Raw genomic sequence first — 25,954 nt, 5'->3', positions numbered from 1 at the left:
AATAAATTACCATGGATAAACTCAGATATTCTCAATCTAATCGCACAGAAAACCACTGCACTGAAATTGTATAGGTCAATAAAAACTATTGAAAATAAAACAGCTCTCACACATCTTAGAAATAAATGCACCTTAGAGATAAGTAAAGCTAAAACCACTTACTTCCAGAAGCAAATCACTCAGGCCGCCACGAACCCCAAAATCCTCTGGCAGACACTAAAATCCATCACTGGGCAAATTTATGAAAATACAAATAACAACATACAAATATCTTTACAAAATACACTCACTACTGATCAGGAACAGATTGCAAATGCATTTAATAATTACTTCATCACCTCTATTAAAGAACTAACAGAACACTTTGATCCTCCGTTTCCACCCACACCTATAACTCCCTCATCAGACAAGCTAACCTTTTCTGAGATTACGCTCTCAGAGTTATCCAGTATTCTCAGCTCACTCAATAACTCAAAGGCCAAAGACATATATGAACTAAACACAGACTTCTACAAAACCCATGCCAGTAGCTTCCTACCCCTAATCCTCCATTTAATCAATCTCTGCATAAGACATTCCATATTTCCGACTGCGTGGAAAAAAGCAAAAATTACCCCCATATTTAAATCAGACGACCGAACAACCCTATCCAACTACCGTCCCATATCAATCCTCCCACCTATATCAAAACTTTTAGAAAAAACCCTGTCAAAACAACTTATAGAACATCTTGAAACAAACAACCTTCTCAACAACTCACAATTTGGCTTCCGATCAGCTCGTTCTACACTATCTGCACAGCTACTACTCACAGAATATATACGCACTTCTCTTAATAAAGGCCACATCACAGGAGCAGTCTTTGTCGATTTCCGTAAAGCCTTTGACACAGTTAATCACCAAATACTCCATAACAAACTAGCTTCCTTTCATCTCTCCCCCTCAGCGTTAACTATACTCTCATCATACCTCGCGGATAGAATCCAGGTTGTTAATATTGGTCAGGCCACATCTACTCCGTTACCATCTCCCACGGGTGTCCCCCAGGGCAGCATACTGGGCCCATTATTATTCATCATGTACATCAATGACATGCCTAACATATGCAAACAAACTCAAATCATATTATATGCTGACGACAGTTATTTTCATCTCAGATCCGAACATCGAAACCATAAACTCCAAACTTACTTCTGATCTCCAGCTCCTACATGACTGGCTAAAAGTAAACCATCTGACGATCAATATAAAAAAAACTGAAATAATGTATTTCCACTCACCTAGGAAAAACATCTCCATAACTGTCCCCATTACTCTATCCGATCAAACTCTAGTAGTCACAAACACATATAAATATCTTGGAGTGCACTTAGACTCCCACCTCACCTACAAAAAACATGTTAACACTCTCACTAATAAGCTCAAACAGAAAATGTATGTCTATAACAAGATCAGGCCATATCTCACCCATAATGTCTCAAATATTTATCTACATTCTATCATACTGTCTAACCTATCATACTGTCTTCCCATTTGGTCTCTAACCACAAAAGAAACTCTGGATCCTATAGCCAGACTATACAATAGGGCATACAAAATACATGGCAGACTATCAATCTGGACCCATCACTGCAAGTCACTTGCACGCTCCAATGCACTAACCTTTCAGAATTACACAATTCTCATGGCAATAAAACTCTTCCATCAACTACATATAAATTCTTTCCCACCTATAGTTAATTCACTCATCCCAGGCCGTAATGAAAGACAGGCCCGCATCACCCGCTCAGTTACACAGGACCTCATCCGAATCCCAGCATACCAAAACAATTTTGGTCATAACTCATTTATCCGCACATCTATTTTAATCTGGAATAAGATACCCCTTCAAATCAGATCCGCCACCTCTATTATGCAATTTAAACGGCTATACACATATTTCTTAATAACAAATCAAACTTGCACCCATTAACAATAAGATATATATATATATATATATTGTATATATTGTATTGAAATGTATGTAATGTTATAGGAACCTGCTGTAAAACAGTTCTTGAACTGAGTCAGGCCAGTCCATGAAACTTTGAGGTTACATGTCGACCTTTCCTTTAAATAAACAAAAAAAAAGCAGTCCAGGTATCGTACCCGGCGGCAAAGGAGGATTTGTTGAATAAATATATTGCGCTGAAACTTAAACAGGCCCCAGGGCGTTGTGGTGGGGGTCATGTTAAAAAATAAACAAAAATAAACAAATTCTCTGTTGAATATTTACTTTTTTGAATTTTGGCCTTTATGTAAATAAAAATATATTTTCACATTTTGTTTTTGATAATGTTTTCAAAAATGCATTTATTTGATCCAATCCTAAGCCTAACCCCTAACCCCAATACTTATGTTAGATTTTACAATCCAACACCACCCTTCCTCCCCCCGCTCCCAGAGACTCGGGCCCAACAGAAATGCATCCGTCCTTCCTTGCTTTCTCCAACAGGTACATATTTACTTTAGGATGTTTCATACTTTTACAAAGTATTTGATAATTGTAAAATGTTTTACTTTTACTGATATTTTTGTTTTTGTTTCATTCTTTGACAGTGAGAAGGTCGTACAGGTATCCAATGTATATGAAAAGTAAGAAAACAAGTTATTTGAAGGTATGAAACTAATTGGTGTCTCTGACCAGGTAATTTTTGTATATTATTTCTGTTTTTGTTCATCTCAGAGTTTCAAAAAATTATGCTTCGGGGTATGTCGTATTTAATTAAAATAGTGGAAAACTCCCACAATGTTGTGGGGACACATAAAACATGGAGATATCCGATTGCCTCAAAAGACGCCCTAATCCTGAGGCAATCGGAAACAAACCAACCGCAAGTACGACGGTCCTTGGTAAGTAATAATGCTATTTTCTTTCAACTGGGATATAATCCACTCTTAATTCATATCATAATTTCTGTTCATAATTTGTCATATACAGATTAGAACGCTGTCTCTAACTGGAGGAAAGAATTTGAGGGCATGCACCAACACCCCTAACCCCAACCCCCTAGCCCCTAGCCCCAACCCCCTAGCCCCAACCCCCTAACCCTAACCCCGGCCCAAACCCAGACCCTGACCCAGACCCTAACCCTTTGATTAAGAAAATATAAAATTAAAATTTATACAATTTAGTTGATTGGCATGTCGTACAACCACGACAAAGAGTGGACGGTTGTCCGTCGGGGACGACAGCGCCAGCTGTTTAACCAGGGGCGGGGGCGGGGTATGGCCACGGGTGGAAGGACCGTGCGTTGTCCTCTTCTGCCGGGGGGGGACGTCAGTTCCCCAATCCTGGCAGGGGGTGGACTCAACGATCCAATCCTAAACCTAACCCCTAACCCCAATACTTATGTTAAATTTTACAATCCAACACCACCCTTCCTCCCCCCGCTCCCAGAGACTCGGGCCCAACAGAAATGCATCCGTCCTTCCTTGCTTTCTCCAACAGGTACATATTTACTTTAGGATGTTTCATACTTTTACAAAGTTTTTGATAATTGTAAAATGTTTTACTTTTACTGATATTTTTGTTTCATTCTTTGACAGTGAGAAGGTTGCAGAGATATCCTATGTCGCTGCAAAGTAAGAAAATAAGTTATTTGAAGGTATGAAACTAATTGGTGTCTGACTAGGTAATTTTTGTATATTATTTCTGTTTCTGTTCATCTCAGAGTTTGAAAAAATTATGATTGAGAGTATGGTGTATTTAATACAAATAGTGTCAAACGTCCACAATGTTGTGGAGACACATAAAACATGGAACTATCCGATTGCCTCAAAAGACGCCCTAATCTTAAGGCAATTTGAAATAAACCAACCGCAAGTACGACGGTCCTCGGTAAGTAATAATGCTATTTGCTTTCAACTGGGATATAATCCACTCTTAATTCATATCATAATTTCTGTTCATAATTTGTCATATACAGATTAGAACGCTGTCTCTAACTGGAGGAAAGAATTTGAGGGCATGCACCAACACCCCTAACCCTAACCCCAACCCCCTAGCCCCTAGCCCCAACCCCCTAGCCCCCTAACCCCCTAACCCTAACCCCGACCCAAACCCAGACCCTGACCCTAACCCTTTGATTAAGAAAATATAAAATAAAAAATTAAAATTTATAAAATTTAGTTGATTGGCATGTCGTACAACCACGACAAAGAGTGGACGGTTGTCCGTCGGGGACGACAGCGCCAGCTGTTTAACCAGGGGCGGGGGCTGGGGGCGGGGTATGGCCACGGGTGGAAGGACCGTGCGTTGTCCTCTTCTGCCGGGGGGGGGACGTCAGTTCCCCAATCCTGGCAGGGGGTGGACTCAACGGTCCAATCCTAAACCTAACCCCTAACCCCAATACTTATGTTAAATTTTACAATCCAACACCACCCTTCCTCCCCCCGCTCCCAGAGACTCGGGCCCAACAGAAATGCATCCGTCCTTCCTTGCATTCTCCAACAGGTACATATTTACTTTAGGATGTTTCATACTTTTACAAAGTATTTGATAATTGTAAAATGTTTTACTTTTACTGATATTTTTGTTTTTGTTTCATTCTTTGACAGTGAGAAGGTCGTACAGGTATCCAATGTATATGAAAAGTAAGAAAACAAGTTATTTGAAGGTATGAAACTAATTGGTGTCTCTGACCAGGTAATTTTTGTATATTATTTCTGTTTTTGTTCATCTCAGAGTTTCAAAAAATTATGCTTCGGGGTATGTCGTATTTAATTAAAATAGTGGAAAACTCCCACAATGTTGTGGGGACACATAAAACATGGAGATATCCGATTGCCTCAAAAGACGCCCTAATCCTGAGGCAATCGGAAACAAACCAACCGCAAGTACGACGGTCCTTGGTAAGTAATAATGCTATTTTCTTTCAACTGGGATATAATCCACTCTTAATTCATATCATCATTTCTGTTCATAATTTGTCATATACAGATTAGAACGCTGTCTCTAACCGGAGGAAAGGATTTGAGGGCATGCACCTACAACATAATGGAAAGGTTTGAATACACATACAAGCTTAATATATATAGCATATATTGGAACGGACAACAGTGGACTTTAACAATGTGGCGGTGCATTTTTTTTTCTTTTTCTTTTTTCTCCTGTTGCAGACTTTTCACCAAAGAAATAATGGCGCTTTTTAATATGCAGGGTGGTGGCCGTCATGGGAAGATGGCCTTCCGAAAGACGGCCTTCTTTGACATTGTGAAAGATAACTTCAAAAGAAATAAAAATCTCGATTGTTATTAGAATTGTGTCATGTTAGTGTGTGACTGAACTGGGTAATTGTCCCATTCTGACAGGAACTTAATTAATATGGTTTGTCTCATTAAAGTTCTATATAGTCTGACTTTATTTCTTAATTACTTACAGCGTAACCCAGTCAATAATGGGCGGTGCCATTGAGCTAGGTCCCTTGAAACCATGTTTAACGTTAGGCTTACATTGAAATGTTATATACATCAAAATGTGGTCGCAAAAATGCCTTGAATTGTTTTTCTGTGGCTTAGCAAATTTCATGCGTCATCTAATATTAATATCGCTAATTTACCCTTTATCCTCGGTCTGTGTTTGCAGAAGCAAACCAAATAAACCTGGTGGTGGTATTCTATTACTAGTATACAAACTATATGCACACACAGTAACCCCAATCACAACAGAAACTGAAACAATGCAACTGGTCATCAGCTTTACCAACCAACATGCAATCACAGTTATTGCCAGTTACAGGCCGCCAAACTCAAACCCCACAGATTATATTAAAAATCTATCCAACATTATAAAAAATATAAAAACAAAGGAATATATCATAATTGGCGACTTGAACCTAGACTACAAAGACAAATCATCCAAACCGCTAAAAAGCATGGCAGAAAAATTAAGACTCCACCAACTGATAAAAGAACCAACTAGAATATGTCACACTCGCAGCTCTAGTCTTGATCTCATCTTCACTAATCAACCCGCAAAATATAGCATAACAGGAGTCATCCACGTAGCTGTATCAGACCATTGTCTCATATACACAGTTAGGAAAAACCCGAAACCTCGGAAAAATCATCAACAGTGCACTATTTCAAATATACCAAGATCTAAGCTACCACAGTATGAAACCGAAATAAAGAATATTGATTGGAGCAATCAACTAGCACTCACCGACCCAGAACAAATCTCAGCAGATTTCCAGAATCTTATAGAAGCCATACGGAAAAAATACACTACTACCAGAAAACTCAGTCTACGACGGAATAAATTACCATGGATAAACTCAGATATTCTCAATCTAATCGCACAGAAAACCACTGCACTGAAATTGTATAGGTCAATAAAAACTATTGAAAATAAAACAGCTCTCACACATCTTAGAAATAAATGCACCTTAGAGATAAGTAAAGCTAAAACCACTTACTTCCAGAAGTAAATCACTCAGGCCGCCACGAACCCCAAAATCCTCTGGCAGACACTAAAATCCATCACTGGGCAAATTTATGAAAATACAAATAACAACATACAAATATCTTTACAAAATACACTCACTACTGATCAGGAACAGATTGCAAATGCATTTAATAATTACTTCATCACCTCTATTAAAGAACTAACAGAACACTTTGATCCTCCGTTTCCACCCACACCTATAACTCCCTCATCAGACAAGCTAACCTTTTCTGAGATTACGCTCTCAGAGTTATCCAGTATTCTCAGCTCACTCAATAACTCAAAGGCCAAAGACATATATGAACTAAACACAGACTTCTACAAAACCCATGCCAGTAGCTTCCTACCCCTAATCCTCCATTTAATCAATCTCTGCATAAGACATTCCATATTTCCGACTGCGTGGAAAAAAGCAAAAATTACCCCCATATTTAAATCAGACGACCGAACAACCCTATCCAACTACCGTCCCATATCAATCCTCCCACCTATATCAAAACTTTTAGAAAAAACCCTGTCAAAACAACTTATAGAACATCTTGAAACAAACAACCTTCTCAACAACTCACAATTTGGCTTCCGATCAGCTCGTTCTACACTATCTGCACAGCTACTACTCACAGAATATATACGCACTTCTCTTAATAAAGGCCACATCACAGGAGCAGTCTTTGTCGATTTCCGTAAAGCCTTTGACACAGTTAATCACCAAATACTCCATAACAAACTAGCTTCCTTTCATCTCTCCCCCTCAGCGTTAACTATACTCTCATCATACCTCGCGGATAGAATCCAGGTTGTTAATATTGGTCAGGCCACATCTACTCCGTTACCATCTCCCACGGGTGTCCCCCAGGGCAGCATACTGGGCCCATTATTATTCATCATGTACATCAATGACATGCCTAACATATGCAAACAAACTCAAATCATATTATATGCTGACGACAGTTATTTTCATCTCAGATCCGAACATCGAAACCATAAACTCCAAACTTACTTCTGATCTCCAGCTCCTACATGACTGGCTAAAAGTAAACCATCTGACGATCAATATAAAAAAAACTGAAATAATGTATTTCCACTCACCTAGGAAAAACATCTCCATAACTGTCCCCATTACTCTATCCGATCAAACTCTAGTAGTCACAAACACATATAAATATCTTGGAGTGCACTTAGACTCCCACCTCACCTACAAAAAACATGTTAACACTCTCACTAATAAGCTCAAACAGAAAATGTATGTCTATAACAAGATCAGGCCATATCTCACCCATAATGTCTCAAATATTTATCTACATTCTATCATACTGTCTAACCTATCATACTGTCTTCCCATTTGGTCTCTAACCACAAAAGAAACTCTGGATCCTATAGCCAGACTATACAATAGGGCATACAAAATACATGGCAGACTATCAATCTGGACCCATCACTGCAAGTCACTTGCACGCTCCAATGCACTAACCTTTCAGAATTACACAATTCTCATGGCAATAAAACTCTTCCATCAACTACATATAAATTCTTTCCCACCTATAGTTAATTCACTCATCCCAGGCCGTAATGAAAGACAGGCCCGCATCACCCGCTCAGTTACACAGGACCTCATCCGAATCCCAGCATACCAAAACAATTTTGGTCATAACTCATTTATCCGCACATCTATTTTAATCTGGAATAAGATACCCCTTCAAATCAGATCCGCCACCTCTATTATGCAATTTAAACGGCTATACACATATTTCTTAATAACAAATCAAACTTGCACCCATTAACAATAAGATATATATATATATATATATTGTATATATTGTATTGAAATGTATGTAATGTTATAGGAACCTGCTGTAAAACAGTTCTTGAACTGAGTCAGGCCAGTCCATGAAACTTTGAGGTTACATGTCGACCTTTCCTTTAAATAAACAAAAAAAAAGCAGTCCAGGTATCGTACCCGGCGGCAAAGGAGGATTTGTTGAATAAATATATTGCGCTGAAACTTAAACAGGCCCCAGGGCGTTGTGGTGGGGGTCATGTTAAAAAATAAACAAAAATAAACAAATTCTCTGTTGAATATTTACTTTTTTGAATTTTGGCCTTTATGTAAATAAAAATATATTTTCACATTTTGTTTTTGATAATGTTTTCAAAAATGCATTTATTTGATCCAATCCTAAGCCTAACCCCTAACCCCAATACTTATGTTAGATTTTACAATCCAACACCACCCTTCCTCCCCCCGCTCCCAGAGACTCGGGCCCAACAGAAATGCATCCGTCCTTCCTTGCTTTCTCCAACAGGTACATATTTACTTTAGGATGTTTCATACTTTTACAAAGTATTTGATAATTGTAAAATGTTTTACTTTTACTGATATTTTTGTTTTTGTTTCATTCTTTGACAGTGAGAAGGTCGTACAGGTATCCAATGTATATGAAAAGTAAGAAAACAAGTTATTTGAAGGTATGAAACTAATTGGTGTCTCTGACCAGGTAATTTTTGTATATTATTTCTGTTTTTGTTCATCTCAGAGTTTCAAAAAATTATGCTTCGGGGTATGTCGTATTTAATTAAAATAGTGGAAAACTCCCACAATGTTGTGGGGACACATAAAACATGGAGATATCCGATTGCCTCAAAAGACGCCCTAATCCTGAGGCAATCGGAAACAAACCAACCGCAAGTACGACGGTCCTTGGTAAGTAATAATGCTATTTTCTTTCAACTGGGATATAATCCACTCTTAATTCATATCATAATTTCTGTTCATAATTTGTCATATACAGATTAGAACGCTGTCTCTAACTGGAGGAAAGAATTTGAGGGCATGCACCAACACCCCTAACCCCAACCCCCTAGCCCCAACCCCCTAGCCCCTAGCCCCAACCCCCTAACCCCGGCCCAAACCCAGACCCTGACCCTAACCCTTTGATTAAGAAAATATAAAATTAAAATTTATACAATTTAGTTGATTGGCATGTCGTACAACCACGACAAAGAGTGGACGGTTGTCCGTCGGGGACGACAGCGCCAGCTGTTTAACCAGGGGCGGGGGCGGGGTATGGCCACGGGTGGAAGGACCGTGCGTTGTCCTCTTCTGCCGGGGGGGGACTCAACGATCCAACAGGAAGTAAGATGGCGGCGCGGCCTCTCTCTGTCCCGAACGGTGTTTTGTTTTGTCGTTTAATGTGGTTTTGTCCGACACTTTTGTGTGTTCGTCTCGTCGCACCGGGTTGTGCTACAAGTACAGCGGGCTGGTTCAGCTCGACATCGGCGGAAGCGAGTTTTGTGGCGATCTGGACTTTGAAGCAGGGACATTAAAGGCGCTCGGTCTGCTCCGTCCTGAAGCGAGAGCGGGGGCGTCCGGGCCAGGCTGGCGGCCAACCCAGCTCGACCGGCCGTGCCTTCCTTTCTTCGGGCGAACGTTCGATCGCTGGACATCAACATGCCTGCTGAGATCTGTGAAACGGACAGTGCGTAACTGCTGTGCATCTGGAGCGGCTAGTGTGCTATCGGGAGGACCGGGCCATTGTACGAGGGGAACATCGCGAGGAGGTGGAATGCGTGTCTACATCCGTGACGAATGGTGCCGGGACTCTGTGGTGGGATGCAAGCACTGCTCGCCTCTGGCGAAGTTTGTGATCTTCAGGCTTTTGGCGTCCTGAACTCTCTCCCCCGTTGTTTACTTGTATGTTACTCGTGTACTGTGTCTCGTCACCGTGGGATGGAGGAAACGTAATTTCGATTTCTTTGTGTGTCTTGGCATGAAGGAATTGACAATAAAGCTGACTCTGACTCTGACTCTGACTCTCTAAACCTAACCCCTAACCCCAATACTTATGTTAAATTTTACAATCCAACACCACCCTTCCTCCCCCCGCTCCCAGAGACTCGGGCCCAACAGAAATGCATCCGTCCTTCCTTGCTTTCTCCAACAGGTACATATTTACTTTAGGATGTTTCATACTTTTACAAAGTTTTTGATAATTGTAAAATGTTTTACTTTTACTGATATTTTTGTTTCATTCTTTGACAGTGAGAAGGTTCCAGAGATATCCTATGTCGCTGCAAAGTAAGAAAATAAGTTATTTGAAGGTATGAAACTAATTGGTGTCTCTGACTAGGTAATTTTTGTATATTATTTCTGTTTCTGTTCATCTCAGAGTTTGAAAAAATTATGATTGAGAGTATGGTGTATTTAATACAAATAGTGTCAAACGTCCACAATGTTGTGGAGACACATAAAACATGGAACTATCCGATTGCCTCAAAAGACGCCCTTATCTTAAGGCAATTTGAAATAAACCAACCGCAAGTACGACGGTCCTTGGTAAGTAATAATGCTATTTGCTTTCAACTGGGATATAATCCACTCTTAATTCATATCATAATTTCTGTTCATAATTTGTCATATACAGATTAGAACGCTGTCTCTAACTGGAGGAAAGAATTTGAGGGCATGCACCAACACCCCTAACCCCTAACCCCAACCCCCTAGCCCCAACCCCCTAGCCCCTAACCCCCTAACCCTGACCCAGACCCTAACCCTTTGATTAAGAAAATATAAAATAAAAAATTAAAATTTATAAAATTTAGTTGATTGGCATGTCGTACAACCACGACAAAGAGTGGACGGTTGTCCGTCGGGGACGACAGCGCCAGCTGTTTAACCAGGGGCGGGGGCGGGGTATGGCCACGGGTGGAAGGACCGTGCGTTGTCCTCTTCTGCCGGGGGGGGACGTCAGTTCCCCAATCCTGGCAGGGGGTGGACTCAACGATCCAATCCTAAACCTGAAAAAAAAAGATACTAAATCGCATAAAAACTAGAACTAAGGAAGGAGAAGCGGCGAACAAGCGGGACGCCAGCGTCCTCTCAGACCGGAAGTCTCCAATGCCAATGTTTTTGTTTCATTCTTTGACAGTGAGAAGGTTGCAGAGATATCCTATGTCGCTGCAAAGTAAGAAAATAAGTTATTTGAAGGTATGAAACTAATTGGTGTCTCTGACTAGGTAATTTTTGTATATTATTTCTGTTTCTGTTCATCTCAGAGTTTGAAAAAATTATGATTGAGAGTATGGTGTATTTAATACAAATAGTGTCAAACGTCCACAATGTTGTGGAGACACATAAAACATGGAACTATCCGATTGCCTCAAAAGACGCCCTAATCTTAAGGCAATTTGAAATAAACCAACCGCAAGTACGACGGTCCTTGGTAAGTAATAATGCTATTTGCTTTCAACTGGGATATAATCCACTCTTAATTCATATCATAATTTCTGTTCATAATTTGTCATATACAGATTAGAACGCTGTCTCTGACTGGAGGAAAGAATTTGAGGGCATGCACCAACACCCCTAACCCCTAACCCCAACCCCCTAGCCCCAACCCCTAGCCCCCCGAGGGCAACTTTAGCACATAGCAAATAAGCACTTTTAGCACTTTTAGCACATAGCAAATAAGCACTTTTAGCACTTTTAGCACATAGCACCTTTAGCACAATAGCATCTTTAGCACAATAGCACCTTTAGCACAATAGCATCTTTAGCACAATAGCACCTTTAGCACAATAGCATCTTTAGCACAATAGCACCTTTAGCACCTTTAGCACAATAGCACCTAACCACATCAGACCTTAGCACCTAACCACATCAGACCTTAGCACCTAACCACATCAGACCTTAGCACCTAACCACATCAGACCTTAGCACCTAACCACATCAGACCTTAGCACCTAACCGCACCTAGCCTCTTAGCACCTAGCCTCTTAGCACCTAGCCTCTTAGCACCTAGCCTCTTAGCACCTAGCCTCTTAGCCTCTCGCACTTTACTTGTTTGAAAAGCAGTGGGAAGTAAGACTTATTTCGTTTATTTAAAGGGAAGAAGTAAGACTTCTTTATTTAATGGGAAGAATGGATTTGCTGGAATTCCAAATTTCCAAAATGGATAAATGAAGTCATTTCAATTATGATTTTGGATAAATACTAGGTGTGAACACAAAAACTACTGCACAAAATGGCCAGTTTACTTGTTTGAAAAGGACTGTGAAGAAGAGACTTATTTCATTTATTTAATGGGAAGGAGTAAGACTTATTCATTTAATGGGAAGAATGGATTTGCTGGAATTCCGAATTTCCAAAATGGATGAATGAAGTCATTTCAATTATGATTTTGGATAAATCCTAGGTGTGAACACAAAAACTACTGCACGGAATGGCCAGTTTACTTGTTTGAAAAGGACTGTGAAGAAGAGAGACTTATTTCATTTATTTAATGGGAAGGAGTAAGACTTATTCATTTAATGGGAAGAATGGATTTGCTGGAATTCCGAATTTCCAAAATGGATGAATAAAGTCATTTCAATTATGATTTTGGATAAATACTAGTTGTGAACACAATAACTACAAAATTGGATATGCTGCAATTGCAAATTTTAACAAAGCACAGTGCCAAATCTTGACTTGGGACCTGCTAGGACATATTAAACGCTTAGCTAAATTGATAGGTTGGTCGTATGAGCGAGTGGAGTAACATGAGATCTATTCTCATCTACACATAGCACACACAACTTTGGATATTTTGAATGAATGAGTGAGTGAATGAATCTTATTTGTGCATTTAAATGATGACTGTATAAATACTAGGTATAAACAGAAAATCTCCTGCACAAATGGCCAGTTTACTTGTTCGAAAAGGTGTGGGAACAAGTAATCTATCCAATTTAAGACAAATGTAGTTACCTCTAACAATGTGTTACTTTAGCTATTGTTGTCTGTGACTTTCCCATGAATAAAAAGGAAGGAAGGACTCACCGAAGACGTCTTCGCCAACGTGCAAGCGTTGTACTTTGTATCCTTCAAACATACAGGCAACGAACACGGTGGAACCTAAAGGAATGAAAGAAAACTTTATCATTTGCCCTCAACCAACATTCGCAGGCAGATAAAACACAATGTGATGTGCGGGGTTAGGGTTAAAGGTTGAGGGAGGGGCCCTCGTTTTAAACTACTTTTTTTGAAAAGGAGTGTGAATTTATTTAATTGGAAGAAGTAAGACTCATTTAGTTTATTTAATCTATTTTTGTTCCCTGGCAAAATTGCATTTGCTGCAATTGCAAATTTCAACTACCGTATTTTCCGCCCTATAAGGCGCACCGAAAAACCTAAAATTTTCTCAAAAACCAACAGTGCGCCTTATAGTCCGGTGCGCCTTATATATGGACCAAATTCCTAAATTCAAACTGGCCCGAAGTATTGTGTCATGAAATCAATCATAAGTGGCCCGCTGAAGACTATGAATCATGACTCAAAAAGACTATGGATCATTATTTTATGATTATAAAGTAATTTTTTCCGTCTGAAGTTGAAATAAAAAAGATAAAATGGAGAATGATTTGATTTGGATTAAAAATCTGACATGATGCAATAATGGTGCGCCTTATAGTCCGGTGCGCCTTATATAAGGATAAAGTTTTAAAATGGGCCATTCATCGAAGGTGCGCCTTATAGTCCGGTGCGCCTTATAGGCCGGAAAATACGGTAAGTATGGTGCCAAATCTTAACTTGAGATCTGATAGGATGTATTAAACGCTTAGTTAAATCGATAGAGGTTGGTAATCAGAGCGAGTGGAGTAACAGTGGTTGAATGGATAAATGAATGTTGAAAGTATTTTAAATTATGACTTTGTATAAATACTAGGTATTAACAGAACATCTACTGCACAAAATGGGCAATTTACTTGTTTGAGAAGGAGTGGCAAGAAGAGAAGTATGACTTATTTAATCTGTTTGTTCCCAGGCAAAATTTGATGCGCTGCATTTCCAAATGTCACCACATGATGGTGCCAGATTTTGACTTCAGCCCTGATAGGCCATATTAAACACTTAGTTGAATTGATAGAAGTTGGTAATAAGAGAGTGGAGTAACATGAATGTTCTGAATTAGACATAGTTTGAATATGCTTTTGAATATTTTTAGGTAAACAGTTTAGCTTCATTTTGAGCATCATTTGAGCAGTCTGATAATCAACCAAATCTTTGAATTGAAGAATTTGGGATTTAAGAAATAGCTTGTTGTCATGTTCAAGGTAATCAGATTTGTTTACAATTCGAATGGCCTTCTTTTCAAAACTATTCTGGACTACTACTTTGGATCTTTCTTGAATGGATGAATGAATGTTGAAAGTAATTTAAATTATGACTTTGTATAAATACTAGGTATTAACAGAACATCTACTGCGCAAAATGGGCAATTTACTTGTTTGAGAAGGAGTGGCAAGAAGAGAAGTAAGACTTATTTAATCCGTTTGTTCCCAGGCAAAATTGGATGTGCCGCAATTCCAAATTTCACCACATGATGGTGCCAGATTTTGACTTCAGCCCTGATAGGCCATATTAAACACTTTAGCAGTTTAGCTTCGCTTTGAGCATCATTTGAGCAGTCTGATAATCGACCAAATCTTTGAATTGAAGAATTTGGGATTTAAGAAATAGCTTGTTATTATGTTCAGGGTATTACAGATTTGTATATAATTCTAATGGCCTTCTTTTGAAAACTATTCTGAATTACAACTTTGGATCTTTTCTTATATTACTTTGCAACAATATACTCGGTGACAGATTAGGCAGTATATATATATATTATACATATGTTAACTTGAGAGTGCCCACACTCAATTTACTTATGGTTATGTGTTAAATCAATTACTGTTAGACATGAAATAGGAGGTGTTGAACATAAATGGAGGAAGAAAGGGGTACTCACCGTTGTGATCAATGAAGCGAGCCTCCAACTGGTTTGTATAGTCGTTCTTCTTACAGTGGAAGACATACAGCCAACAAATACCGTGGAACCTAAAGGAATGAAATTAAACATTAACATTTAGCCTCAACCAACATACACAGATACAACGCAACGCAACTACGTTTCAGCTAGGGTTAGCTACTCAGCTAGACATTGCTATTACAGTGAACGCTGGCTACATCGACAACTTTAGTCAAACTACACAAAAGTAACTCTCTTTAAACACTACGTCCATCTGCTCCTGGTTCGGCCCTCCGGTCCAAATCTAGAACCCAGTTCGGCCCACGAGTCAAAAAGTTTGCCCACCCCTGCTCTAGACGGTCCAGTTGCAAGCAGAAATTAAAGATATTTCTGTTGATAATCGCCGAGTTTGTATTCGCGCCCACGAATTCAAATTTCAACGTCACGTCCGCGTCACATGACTGGACGTAATATTATCTAAAACGGTAAATTAAAGTTAAATAAAGTTTTCTTTTTTAATCAACGCAATAATTTACAACCGTTGACCAGAAAAAATTGTCGAAATTCGGAGTCTGTGGCTGGAAGCAGATGCAGAGTTCGACGTCGCCCCCAAACGCAACACTCACTCGGTTTTCAAGGCTACAAAAGTACTTCTTTTTAAAAACAATGAGTTGTATTTACCGTGTACGCTATAGATGGTCCAGTTGCAAGCAGAAAATAAAAATATTTCTCTTCTTACTCGTCGTGTTACTATCCGCTGTGTCTCGTTCGCCGCCATCGCAGGTTTCGGATTTTAATTTTGGGGGAAGTTCCGCCAATTGACGTCTATCAAATGTAAATTAGAGTTAAATAAAGTTATCTTTTTTAATCAACGCGATCATTTACAACCGTTGACCAGGGAGAATCGTCGAAATTCGGCGTCTGTGGCTGAAAGCAGACGCCGAGTTCGACGTCCACCCCCAACCGCCACACTCACTCGCTTTTCAGGGCTACAAAAGTACTTCTTTTTAAAAACAATGGGTTGTATTTACCGTGTGCGCTCTGGACGGTACAGTTGCAAGCAGAAAATAAAAAATATTTCTCTTGTTAGTCGTCGCTGTGTCGTGTCGCGTCGCGTCGCGTCGCTCGGCATTGCCGCCTTGCTACCTGTTGCGAGCCGCGCTCTCGGATTTGAATGTTTGCGGAAGCTCCGCCCACACGTTACGTCCGTGTCACGTGACCACGACGTGGCAGACGTCTATAGAGGTGATTTTATCACGTGATTTTGTGTTATGCCGCCATCTTGGCGGTCAACCTGTCAGCTCGTTCCTACGTGTTCGTACGGATTCAGTTTGATTTCGGCGCTACATTTTCACCGATTTCATCCGAATTATGGCTGATTTGCTATCCAATGAAGAAATCTTACCAAATGCCAGGTAAAATATGCATAAGTTGACAGTAAGAGGTCTAGCCTTGTATATTATATCCAAATTAGGGACTGATAATAATATAAGGTATGTGATATTATCTGTTTCAGGTCAAACACTCTCAACGGATGAATGATCCTCCCCTCAGACCTTGGGTAGCAATAGCGAAAGATGGTCAGATCCTGTGATGCCACTGTACCTGCATGGCTGGATTGGGTGAAACATGTTCACATTCAGCAGCATCATCCCTGTTCGCCCTGGAGACATTAATACGTATGAAGACGGCCACTTCATGCACATCACTACCTTGTCAGTGGCTGAAACCATCCGCGTCGCACATAGAATATGCTGAAGGATGCAATATCGATTTTGCCCGTCCAGCCCAGAAACGAAAGTCAGAAGTTTCAACTCCTGAGGAAAGTGCTGCGAGAAAACTGCTGAATGTTCCTCCACCAACTGAAGAGCAGAAAGCTGCCTTTTACAAGGCTTTGTCTGAATGTGGTGGAAGACTAGCAATTTTGAGCATTGTCCCTGACTATGCTGACAACTTTGTGCCAAGGGCAGTGAAGCGAAAGCTTCCTGTACCTCTCTCACAGCTGCACGATTCTGGCAATACGAAACTCAGCACAGATGAACTTGCACTAAAATGCCGGTCAGAGGTGGGAAAGTTACATTCCATTACCAGAGAGCAGGTTTGTATTTTTTTCGCACTTAGTAATTAATATTTATATCATAAATAATGGATTGTTCTCCAACCTGTTACAAATAATCTAATCATAGTGACAACAATTTTTATTCAAATGTTTTTCAGATATCTGCGGTTGAAGAAGAGTCCAGGGGCCAAGCAACATCAACAACTTGGTTTCAACAAAGAGCTGGGCGAATTAGTTCATCAAGTTCCGCACGCAGATTTTTACACTCTGCAGTGAGGGAATCCATTGCTTCCCCAGTGATATCCGTCTGTGTGGCAGTAGTCACCATGCCTTCTTTTCGAATCTCAGCGTGCACCACATCTTCACCAGCGGGTAGTTGATCATTTTCACAAGGGACAGACTGGGAAATATTGACAAGTGCTGCTGCTGCTGCTGCTGCTGCTGCTGCTGCTGCCAATGCCCTCTCGCGGTCACTATTGCGCTGCTTGAGATTTTGTCTTCTCTCAAAGATCTTCATTGATCATTTGAGTTTTGGTTTTTGAAGTGACTGGGTATCCTCAAACATACTTGGCACATAGTCTGGGGATAGTGGATCTTCGCTTTTTGCACCTGAAACAATTAAACAATAACATTATTCATAGTGACTACCATAAATAATTAAGCACGTTGTTGAAGGGGATATACCCAGTTCAATTTGTTTCGTAATGGCATTTCATGACTTGACATATTCAAAAACTGAATAGAGTGAAATCATTTAGATACTGTACCTGTCTGTTCAGGTTGCTATCATTTTTATTTTTTGTTTATTTTTGCATGATGCCTCATCTGATTGGCTTGAAAATTTTTAACCTTGTGCCAATGGCTTAAATTTTATCAATGTGGATTTTACCTTGTGCCAAATGAAGTAACAAAAAGCCTCTTGTTCAAAAATGCTTCATTAAAAAAAAATTGTTTCACAAGGTTCATAATTTTTTTTGAAATTTCCTAATGCATTCACTCATGAGAATTAATTGTTAATTCCAATATGAAGTTCAATATTTACATTGATAACGTTTTCAAGCCAATCAGATGAAGCATCATGAAAAAATAAACCAAAAATAAAAACGGGGGGGTGAACTGAAGAAATCATCCCATTCCCTGCCTTGCTGCTCTTGCTGCCTTTCTAAAAATGCACGCAGCATTTTCAACAATCATATTTGTATCATCCCATATTGTATTATTTCACATTTTGTGAAACAAATCAAGGGTGAATAGTTTGTTTACATACCTGATATGAAGTGCTCATTGCATATCCTTGTGTAAATCGTAGGTTTCCATTGTTCACGACGAATCGCCCCGATCCATTTATCGCCTTTTTGGATGTTTGCCGGAAATCTATAAAAGCTAAGATTTGGTTTATCAAGCTCAAATAGCAGCAGATGTAACAAGAAAGCGTGTGAGTCGTTGACCGGCAAGATGGCCGCCAAGCTAATGTGCGCGGCTGCTGACGTCAGCTGCAAAGCAACTGCTGTTCTGTTTATTATACTTACAGTTGTTATGCATTGACATAATGGTGCGCACTCAAAATAGATTTAAATAAATGGAATCGTTTTTCTGCCCACTCCCTTTTAAACAAGCTAACTATGCCCACGGATTTGAATTAGGGTGGACGTTCCGCCCATCGACGTCACGCACACGTCACGTGGCCACGATGCGGCAGACGGCATATAACCACCGCTGTTTTGTTTAGTAGACTTACAGTCACAAACTTTATGCAGAGGTGAGAGAAACTTGACAAAGTACAGCCCAAGGGCAGGTCTCGACACTGGGCAAACAGCACAAAATAAGATTATGAATCATAACACACACGACTTGTCATATTGTACCAATACATCAGAATCACTGGTTTGCTACTTGGCACTATGATCATTTAGCAACTGCGTAGCTAAATTGCCTTTTCTCCTAAACATACGCATGGGTCACTGTTTATCTTGAGAGGTCACAGGAAATTGGCCTCACATTGTTGCAGGGCGCATTTTGTGTGTGTCGCTGGAATTACCAAAGCCGTGTGTTTTTATTTAATAAATGCACCCTTTGTTCTATTTCCTGTCTTGCAGTCTTAAGTCACCGCAGCGGAATCCAAATGTGAAAGACCTCCTGTGCTTGCGGTTGGAAGTCACGTTATGAAGACGTCACAGCTTGGCTTTGGCCAATTGATCCCTCAGCTCCAGACGGGCGATGGTGGACAAGTGCACCTCATCTGGTCCGTCAGCAACACGCAGAGTTCTTGCGTAGGAATACCTGGAAAGGGAGGGGGGGGGGGGGGGGGGGGGTCACTATACAAATTAACTTTGGCTGCTTAATCAAAGTACAAGTTCACATCTGCGCCAGAGGGAAGTCTCCAGAAACACCGGCACCCCCAAACACTTGGATGGCACAGTCCACCACTTTGCACGCCATTCTGCCCGCTGCCACTTTGATCAGCGCAATCTGCACAAATGAAGGGAATTGAATGGCTAAATGGGGAGGGGGTGCAAAAATTCTCCCAAAAATATGTAAAAAAAAAAAGAAGAAGAAATGAACGTCGAATAGTGACTTTTCTTTCACCTGCTTGCGTGCGGCACGGCTGCCGAGCGTGTCGAGCGCATGTGCGGCACAGAGTGTGAGGAGGCGCGTTTGCTCAATCAGGAGTCGGCACTCTGCGATCCAGTGAGCGACCACTTCCTGCACGCACACACGTCATGGCACGTGATGTCCACTAGGGTGCGACAGAAGCTTTTAAATCAGCATCGCTGGCCTACGTGTTGATAGAGCTTCTTGCCAAAGGCTCGCCTGGAGGCTGCGCGTTGGCACAGCAGTTCCAGCGCCCGCTCCGCCAGGCCCACGGCTCTCATGCAGTGATGCAGCCGGCCCGGACCCAGACGTCCCTGAGCGATTTCAAAGCCTCGACCCTCGCCTGCCAACAAGATGACATTCAGAGAGAAAAGCACACATGACGGCAGCAAATATGACAGGTGGCTTCATTTATGTCCATTTAAAAACTACAGCCATACTTGAGTCGCCGCCACTTACCGAATATAATGCTGGCGGCGGCTACGCGCACGTTCTCAAAGTGCACTTCAAAATGGCCCCCGTGGATCGCGTCTTTGGAAAAAGAGACGGAGATATCCGCTTCATAAAAATCCCAGCGTCGACATTTCACTCACGCTGTGCATTTGTCCAGCGAGTGGCCAACACGCAGTAGCGGTTTTTGGTCCGGGCGCCACGCTGTGTTCGTACCCTCTTGTCCAAACACTGTGAGAGGCCTGATCAACTTCACGCCCGGCGTGTCCATTGGCACCAGGATCATAGTGTGTCTGGCATGTCTGCAACAAGTGTTAGACGACAGGAAACAAAAAACATCCATTATCTCTTAGCCTTAGCTCTCATCTCTGAGCACCAAATAATGACATTTGACAAAACAATCGGGGGGGGTGTACTGGGAAGACGATGAATGGTCCGCCGACCTGCTGCCGGTCTCCTCGGGGGCGCTCCTACACATCACAATGGCCACTTTGCATCGAGGATGCCCCGCACCTGAGAACCACACAAACAATGATGAATGACTGTCTCACCACTGTGACCTTTCTACAAGTGCTAGGAAATGCGGCCCCAGCTGGAAAGCACAGCCGAGCCAGTCCGTGAGGGACTGCTGAGCGACTAGACGCTGATTCATATTTCCTGAAATGTTTCCATTTTGTCGCTCGGGGTGACAAAACAAGACTATTTGAAGGGGTCAGATCAGGGCATCTTGACGCAGATTGGATTCTGGAAAAAGGCCCGTCTTCCTGTTTCCACTTCCATGAAAGGGGCTCCGCCTAAAGACGCCTAAATTACCGTTTTTTTTCCGTGTATAGTGCGCCCCCATGTATAGTACGCACCCCTAAAAATGGCATGCTGATGCTGGAAAAAAGCTTGTACCCATGTATAATACGCACCCAATTTTTATGAGTTTTAAAAAAAAAATATATATATATATATATATATTTTTTTTTTTTAAGTCCCAATGATCGTCACACACGCAGGGAGGCAATGGGTCCCATTTTGATAGTCTTTGGTATGGTCTTAACTAGGCTGGATGTAATTTTTTTTGGTTGGCGTTGATTTCTCCGACTGCCCGTAAACGCACCACCGCGCTCCGTGCGCATGGAGCGTGTTTGAAGTGAACAGCAGAGAAGAAAGGAACAAGGCAAAGTGTTGTGAAATAAAATATTACCTGTAATACGGATTTAGGTAGAGAACTGAACTCTCGCTCTTTATATAGCTGACGTGTCTTGCTCATCCGTTCTGCGCATCTGTAATGGCGGCCTCCTTATGATATCCGGTTTGCGTGTGTGCGAGAGCGAGAGAGAGCGAGAGAGAGAGCGCGCGAGAGAACGCTCAACCGTAGCGCGCCGCCGACCGCCCAACTGCACCGGGCTGGTCGATTATTGTGACAGAGCCGTCGCTGAAATTTAGAAGATATTTTTAAAGTCCTGATGTACTTTCTAAAATTTAAGTGGACCTCAGTGCGCACTGCGCAGGGAGCTTAATTTGGTGCGGTCGCGCAACCGCAGCGCGCCGGGCGCTCACTGTCGCATTGCTTAAAGAGCGCCTTTGTGTTTTAGGATGAACAGCAGAGACCAAAGGAACAAGGCAAAGTGTTGTGAAATAAAATATTACCTGTAATACGCATTTTGTTATTTGCTGATTGAAACTGCTAATTAAACTGTGAGTTGAAACTAATAGGAAGAAAACAACTCTCGCTCTTTATATAGCTGACGTGTCTTGCGCATCCGTTCTGCGCTTCGGATCCATAGTGCGCATGCGCAGTCATACTGCCTCCGTATGACGTCCGGTCCGCGATGGAGATTAAAAAACAAACAATATTTGACAATAACACACCATCAAGGATTGCACCATCGCATCAAACGATGTGTCGTCAATTATGAATTTTACTGACTGTGTTGGGCAGGATGGCTGAATGCGATGTGCGATTGACAACAAAGAAGAAAGGCTATACAAATAAACTTGACTTGACTTGACAAATTGCGCGTTGAAGTCCACCTCGTTCACTTTCACCTCCGTTGGCTGCAAACGGAAATGATGAGCACATATTCATGTAAAAGTGACATTTTAATGGTTGGTTTAAAAATTGGAGGGTTTCTAGACAAGTGATTCCCAACACCTCAGGTGTGATGCGGCTCCACTTTTACATAATTGTTCTACAAATTATTTAGTTACTATAAGTAATGTATTTGTCCGTCTATCTAGGCTAGGGTCAGGCAAAACGTTACTTTTATATACTATTCGTCGCTAAGCAATGCGTACTCATATTTTCAGGAGTTACGACCGTTATGTGTAACTTACTTTAATAATATGAATAACAGCAACCAAAACAAATAGCAAGCGGGGTCTATTGCGGTTTGTTAATAGTAACAGCAACCAAAACAAATAGCAAGCGGCGTCTATCGCGGTTTGTCCCGCTTTCGGTTCACGTTATTTTTTACCTTGATTAGCAGCGGGTATCCGTTGGTGACGCCCTTGACGTGAGAAGTCAGCATGTTATGCGTAAGAAGCTTCATGTTAACGCAAATCAATTTTTTTTAAGAGATAACGTTGAATAAATTCAGTAGTATGTCGGAGTGAAGTCAGACATGTGGACCGGAAATCACGTCGCTTATACGTTTCCCATGAACATTTGCTCGTATAGAAGGTTCCGTGTAGTAAATTAAATAACTGACAAAATGAAATTATAAAAGAATAAATGAATTGGATTATCACTACACACATCAATGTGAATCACAAAATGGTAAAGAAACGTAAATTACTTCCAATAAATCTGTTAAGATTTTGTAGCAACAACATTTCGACGTCTAATAGACGTCTATATGCTAACCAGACGTCTCGGCTAAATTTAAAAGTTTATTGACTGACTGACACTATTAGACGTCTAAAAGACGTCTATATTATGGACATCTTTTATGTGAAAGTTTTTTAGACGTTTATTGAGTAGACGTTCGAATGATGGCTAATAGCTATTAGCGCGATTTGAACATCTAGACGTCTATTCAACTTCAATACATTTAACCTGTAATCCTCTCCTTCGTGTAGTTCCAGGATGTTTTGGAAAATATACAGTGTGTTTTTGGACTTCTAACTTCATTTCAGTTACAGAGATATGCATATATTGGTGCTAACTGCAAATCTAAATAAATGCATTTTTGAAAACATTATCAAAAACAAAATGTGAAAATATATTTTTATTTACATAAAAGGCCAAAATTCAAAAAAGTAAATATTCAACAGAGAATTTGTTTATTTTTGTTTATTTTTTAACATGACCCCCACCACAACGCCCTGGGGCCTGTTTAAGTTTCAGCGCAATATATTTATTCAACAAATCCTCCTTTGCCGCCGGGTACGATACCTGGACTGCTTCTGCAAACACAGACCGAGGATAAAGGGTAAATTTGCGATATTAATATTAGATGACGCATGAAATTTGCTAAGCCACAGAAAAACAATTCAAGGCATTTTTGCGACCACATTTTGATGTATATAACATTTCAATGTAAGCCTAACGTTAAACATGGTTTCAAGGGACCTAGCTCAATGGCACCGCCCATTATTGACTGGGTTACGCTGTAAGTAATTAAGAAATAAAGTCAGACTATATAGAACTTTAATGAGACAAACCATATTAATTAAGTTCCTGTCAGAATGGGACAATTACCCAGTTCAGTCACACACTAACATGACACAATTCTAATAACAAATCGAGATTTTTATTTCTTTTGAAGTTATCTTTCACAACGTCAAAGAAGGCCGTCTTTCGGAAGGCCATCTTCCCATGACGGCCACCACCCTGCATATTAAAAAGCGCCATTATTGCTTTGGTGAAAAGTCTGCAACAGGAGAAAAAAGAAAAAGAAAAAAAAAATGCACCGCCGCATTGTTAAAGTCCACTGTTGTCCGTTCCAATATATGCTATATATATTAAGCTTGTATGTGTATTCAAACCTTTCCATTATGTTGTAGGTGCATGCCCTCAAATCCTTTCCTCCGGTTAGAGACAGCGTTCTAATCTGTATATGACAAATTATGAACAGAAATGATGATATGAATTAAGAGTGGATTATATCCCAGTTGAAAGAAAATAGCATTATTACTTACCAAGGACCGTCGTACTTGCGGTTGGTTTGTTTCCGATTGCCTCAGGATTAGGGCGTCTTTTGAGGCAATCGGATATCTCCATTAAGTGTCCCCACAACATTGTGGGAGTTTTCCACTATTTTAATTAAATACGACATACCCCGAAGCATAATTTTTTGAAACTCTGAGATGAACAAAAACAGAAATAATATACAAAAATTACCTGGTCAGAGACACCAATTAGTTTCATACCTTCAAATAACTTGTTTTCTTACTTTTCATATACATTGGATACCTGTACGACCTTCTCACTGTCAAAGAATGAAACAAAAACAAAAATATCAGTAAAAGTAAAACATTTTACAATTATCAAATACTTTGTAAAAGTATGAAACATCCTAAAGTAAATATGTACCTGTTGGAGAAAGCAAGGAAGGACGGATGCATTTCTGTTGGGCCCGAGTCTCTGGGAGCGGGGGGAGGAAGGGTGGTGTTGGATTGTAAAATTTAACATAAGTATTGGGGTTAGGGGTTAGGCTTAGGATTGGATCGTTGAGTCCACCCCCTGCCAGGATTGGGGAACTGACGTCCCCCCCCGGCAGAAGAGGACAACGCACGGTCCTTCCACCCGTGGCCATACCCCGCCCCCGCCCCTGGTTAAACAGCTGGCGCTGTCGTCCCCGACGGACAACCGTCCACTCTTTGTCGTGGTTGTACGACATGCCAATCAACTAAATTTTATAAATTTTAATTTTTTATTTTATATTTTCTTAATCAAAGGGTTAGGGTCAGGGTCTGGGTTTGGGTCGGGGTTAGGGGGTTAGGGGGCTAGGGGGTTGGGGCTAGGGGCTAGGGGGTTGGGGTTAGGGGTGTTGGTGCATGCCCTCAAATTCTTTCCTCCAGTTAGAGACAGCGTTCTAATCTGTATATGACAAATTATGAACAGAAATTATGATATGAATTAAGAGTGGATTATATCCCAGTTGAAAGCAAATAGCATTATTACTTACCGAGGACCGTCGTACTTGCGGTTGGTTTATTTCAAATTGCCTTAAGATTAGGGCGTCTTTTGAGGCAATCGGATAGTTCCATGTTTTATGTGTCTCCACAACATTGTGGACGTTTGACACTATCTGTATTAAATACACCATACTCTCAATCATAATTTTTTCAAACTCTGAGATGAACAGAAACAGAAATAATATACAAAAATTACCTAGTCAGAGACACCAATTAGTTTCATACCTTCAAATAACTTATTTTCTTACTTTGCAGCGACATAGGATATCTCTGCAACCTTCTCACTGTCAAAGAATGAAACAAAAACAAAAATATCAGTAAAAGTAAAACATTTTACAATTATCAAAAAGTTTGTAAAAGTATGAAACATCCTAAAGTAAATATGTACCTGTTGGAGAAAGCAAGGAAGGACGGATGCATTTCTGTTGGGCCCGAGTCTCTGGGAGCGGGGGGAGGAAGGGTGGTGTT

At 40.7% G+C, this 25,954-nt stretch overlaps 2 protein-coding genes and 1 long non-coding RNA gene across 5 annotated transcripts in view; 1 reads left to right on the top strand and 2 right to left on the bottom strand.

The window, feature by feature from the left end:
* The window catches only part of LOC133143967 (WD repeat domain phosphoinositide-interacting protein 4-like), a 60,273-nt gene extending 43,730 nt beyond the window's left edge, over positions 1–16,543 (bottom strand). The window contains exons 1-3 of the mRNA XM_061266295.1: positions 16,287–16,543; positions 15,256–15,344; positions 13,305–13,379 (exon numbers count right to left, since the gene is read on the bottom strand). Coding sequence (XP_061122279.1) covers positions 13,305–13,379; positions 15,256–15,344; positions 16,287–16,387 — 265 coding nt within the window. The 5' untranslated portion in view covers positions 16,388–16,543. The remainder of the gene's footprint in view (positions 1–13,304; positions 13,380–15,255; positions 15,345–16,286) is intronic.
* On the top strand, positions 16,531–19,620 carry LOC133143975 (uncharacterized). Of its 2 annotated transcripts, none has more exons than XR_009710524.1 (4): positions 16,531–16,670; positions 16,772–17,353; positions 17,473–17,586; positions 19,411–19,620. It is a non-coding gene; the product is annotated as an uncharacterized LOC133143975 (long non-coding RNA). The 2 variants fall into 2 exon arrangements; XR_009710523.1 differs by having other exon boundaries at positions 17,473–17,686.
* Positions 19,034–22,962, bottom strand: LOC133143972 (acyl-CoA dehydrogenase family member 11-like). Of its 2 annotated transcripts, none has more exons than XM_061266304.1 (8): positions 22,822–22,962; positions 20,773–20,869; positions 20,573–20,658; positions 20,366–20,437; positions 20,095–20,249; positions 19,901–20,017; positions 19,674–19,783; positions 19,034–19,594 (listed from the first exon to the last, which is right to left on the bottom strand). In XM_061266304.1, exons 2-8 carry the CDS (start codon positions 20,832–20,834, stop codon positions 19,486–19,488), a joined length of 711 nt encoding a protein of 236 aa, XP_061122288.1. In that variant the 5' UTR covers positions 20,835–20,869; positions 22,822–22,962; the 3' UTR covers positions 19,034–19,485. The 2 variants fall into 2 exon arrangements, with proteins under 2 accessions (XP_061122288.1, XP_061122289.1); XM_061266305.1 differs by having other exon boundaries at positions 20,800–20,869.
* Between the last annotated feature and the right edge of the window lie 2,992 nt (positions 22,963–25,954).

Source organism: Syngnathus typhle, linkage group LG19 (assembly GCF_033458585.1).
Source record: "Syngnathus typhle isolate RoL2023-S1 ecotype Sweden linkage group LG19, RoL_Styp_1.0, whole genome shotgun sequence".
NCBI classification, from domain to species: Eukaryota; Metazoa; Chordata; class Actinopteri; order Syngnathiformes; family Syngnathidae; genus Syngnathus; species Syngnathus typhle.
Note: the sequence above shows the minus strand (reverse complement) of the source record. Positions and strands in the feature narration are given on the sequence as shown.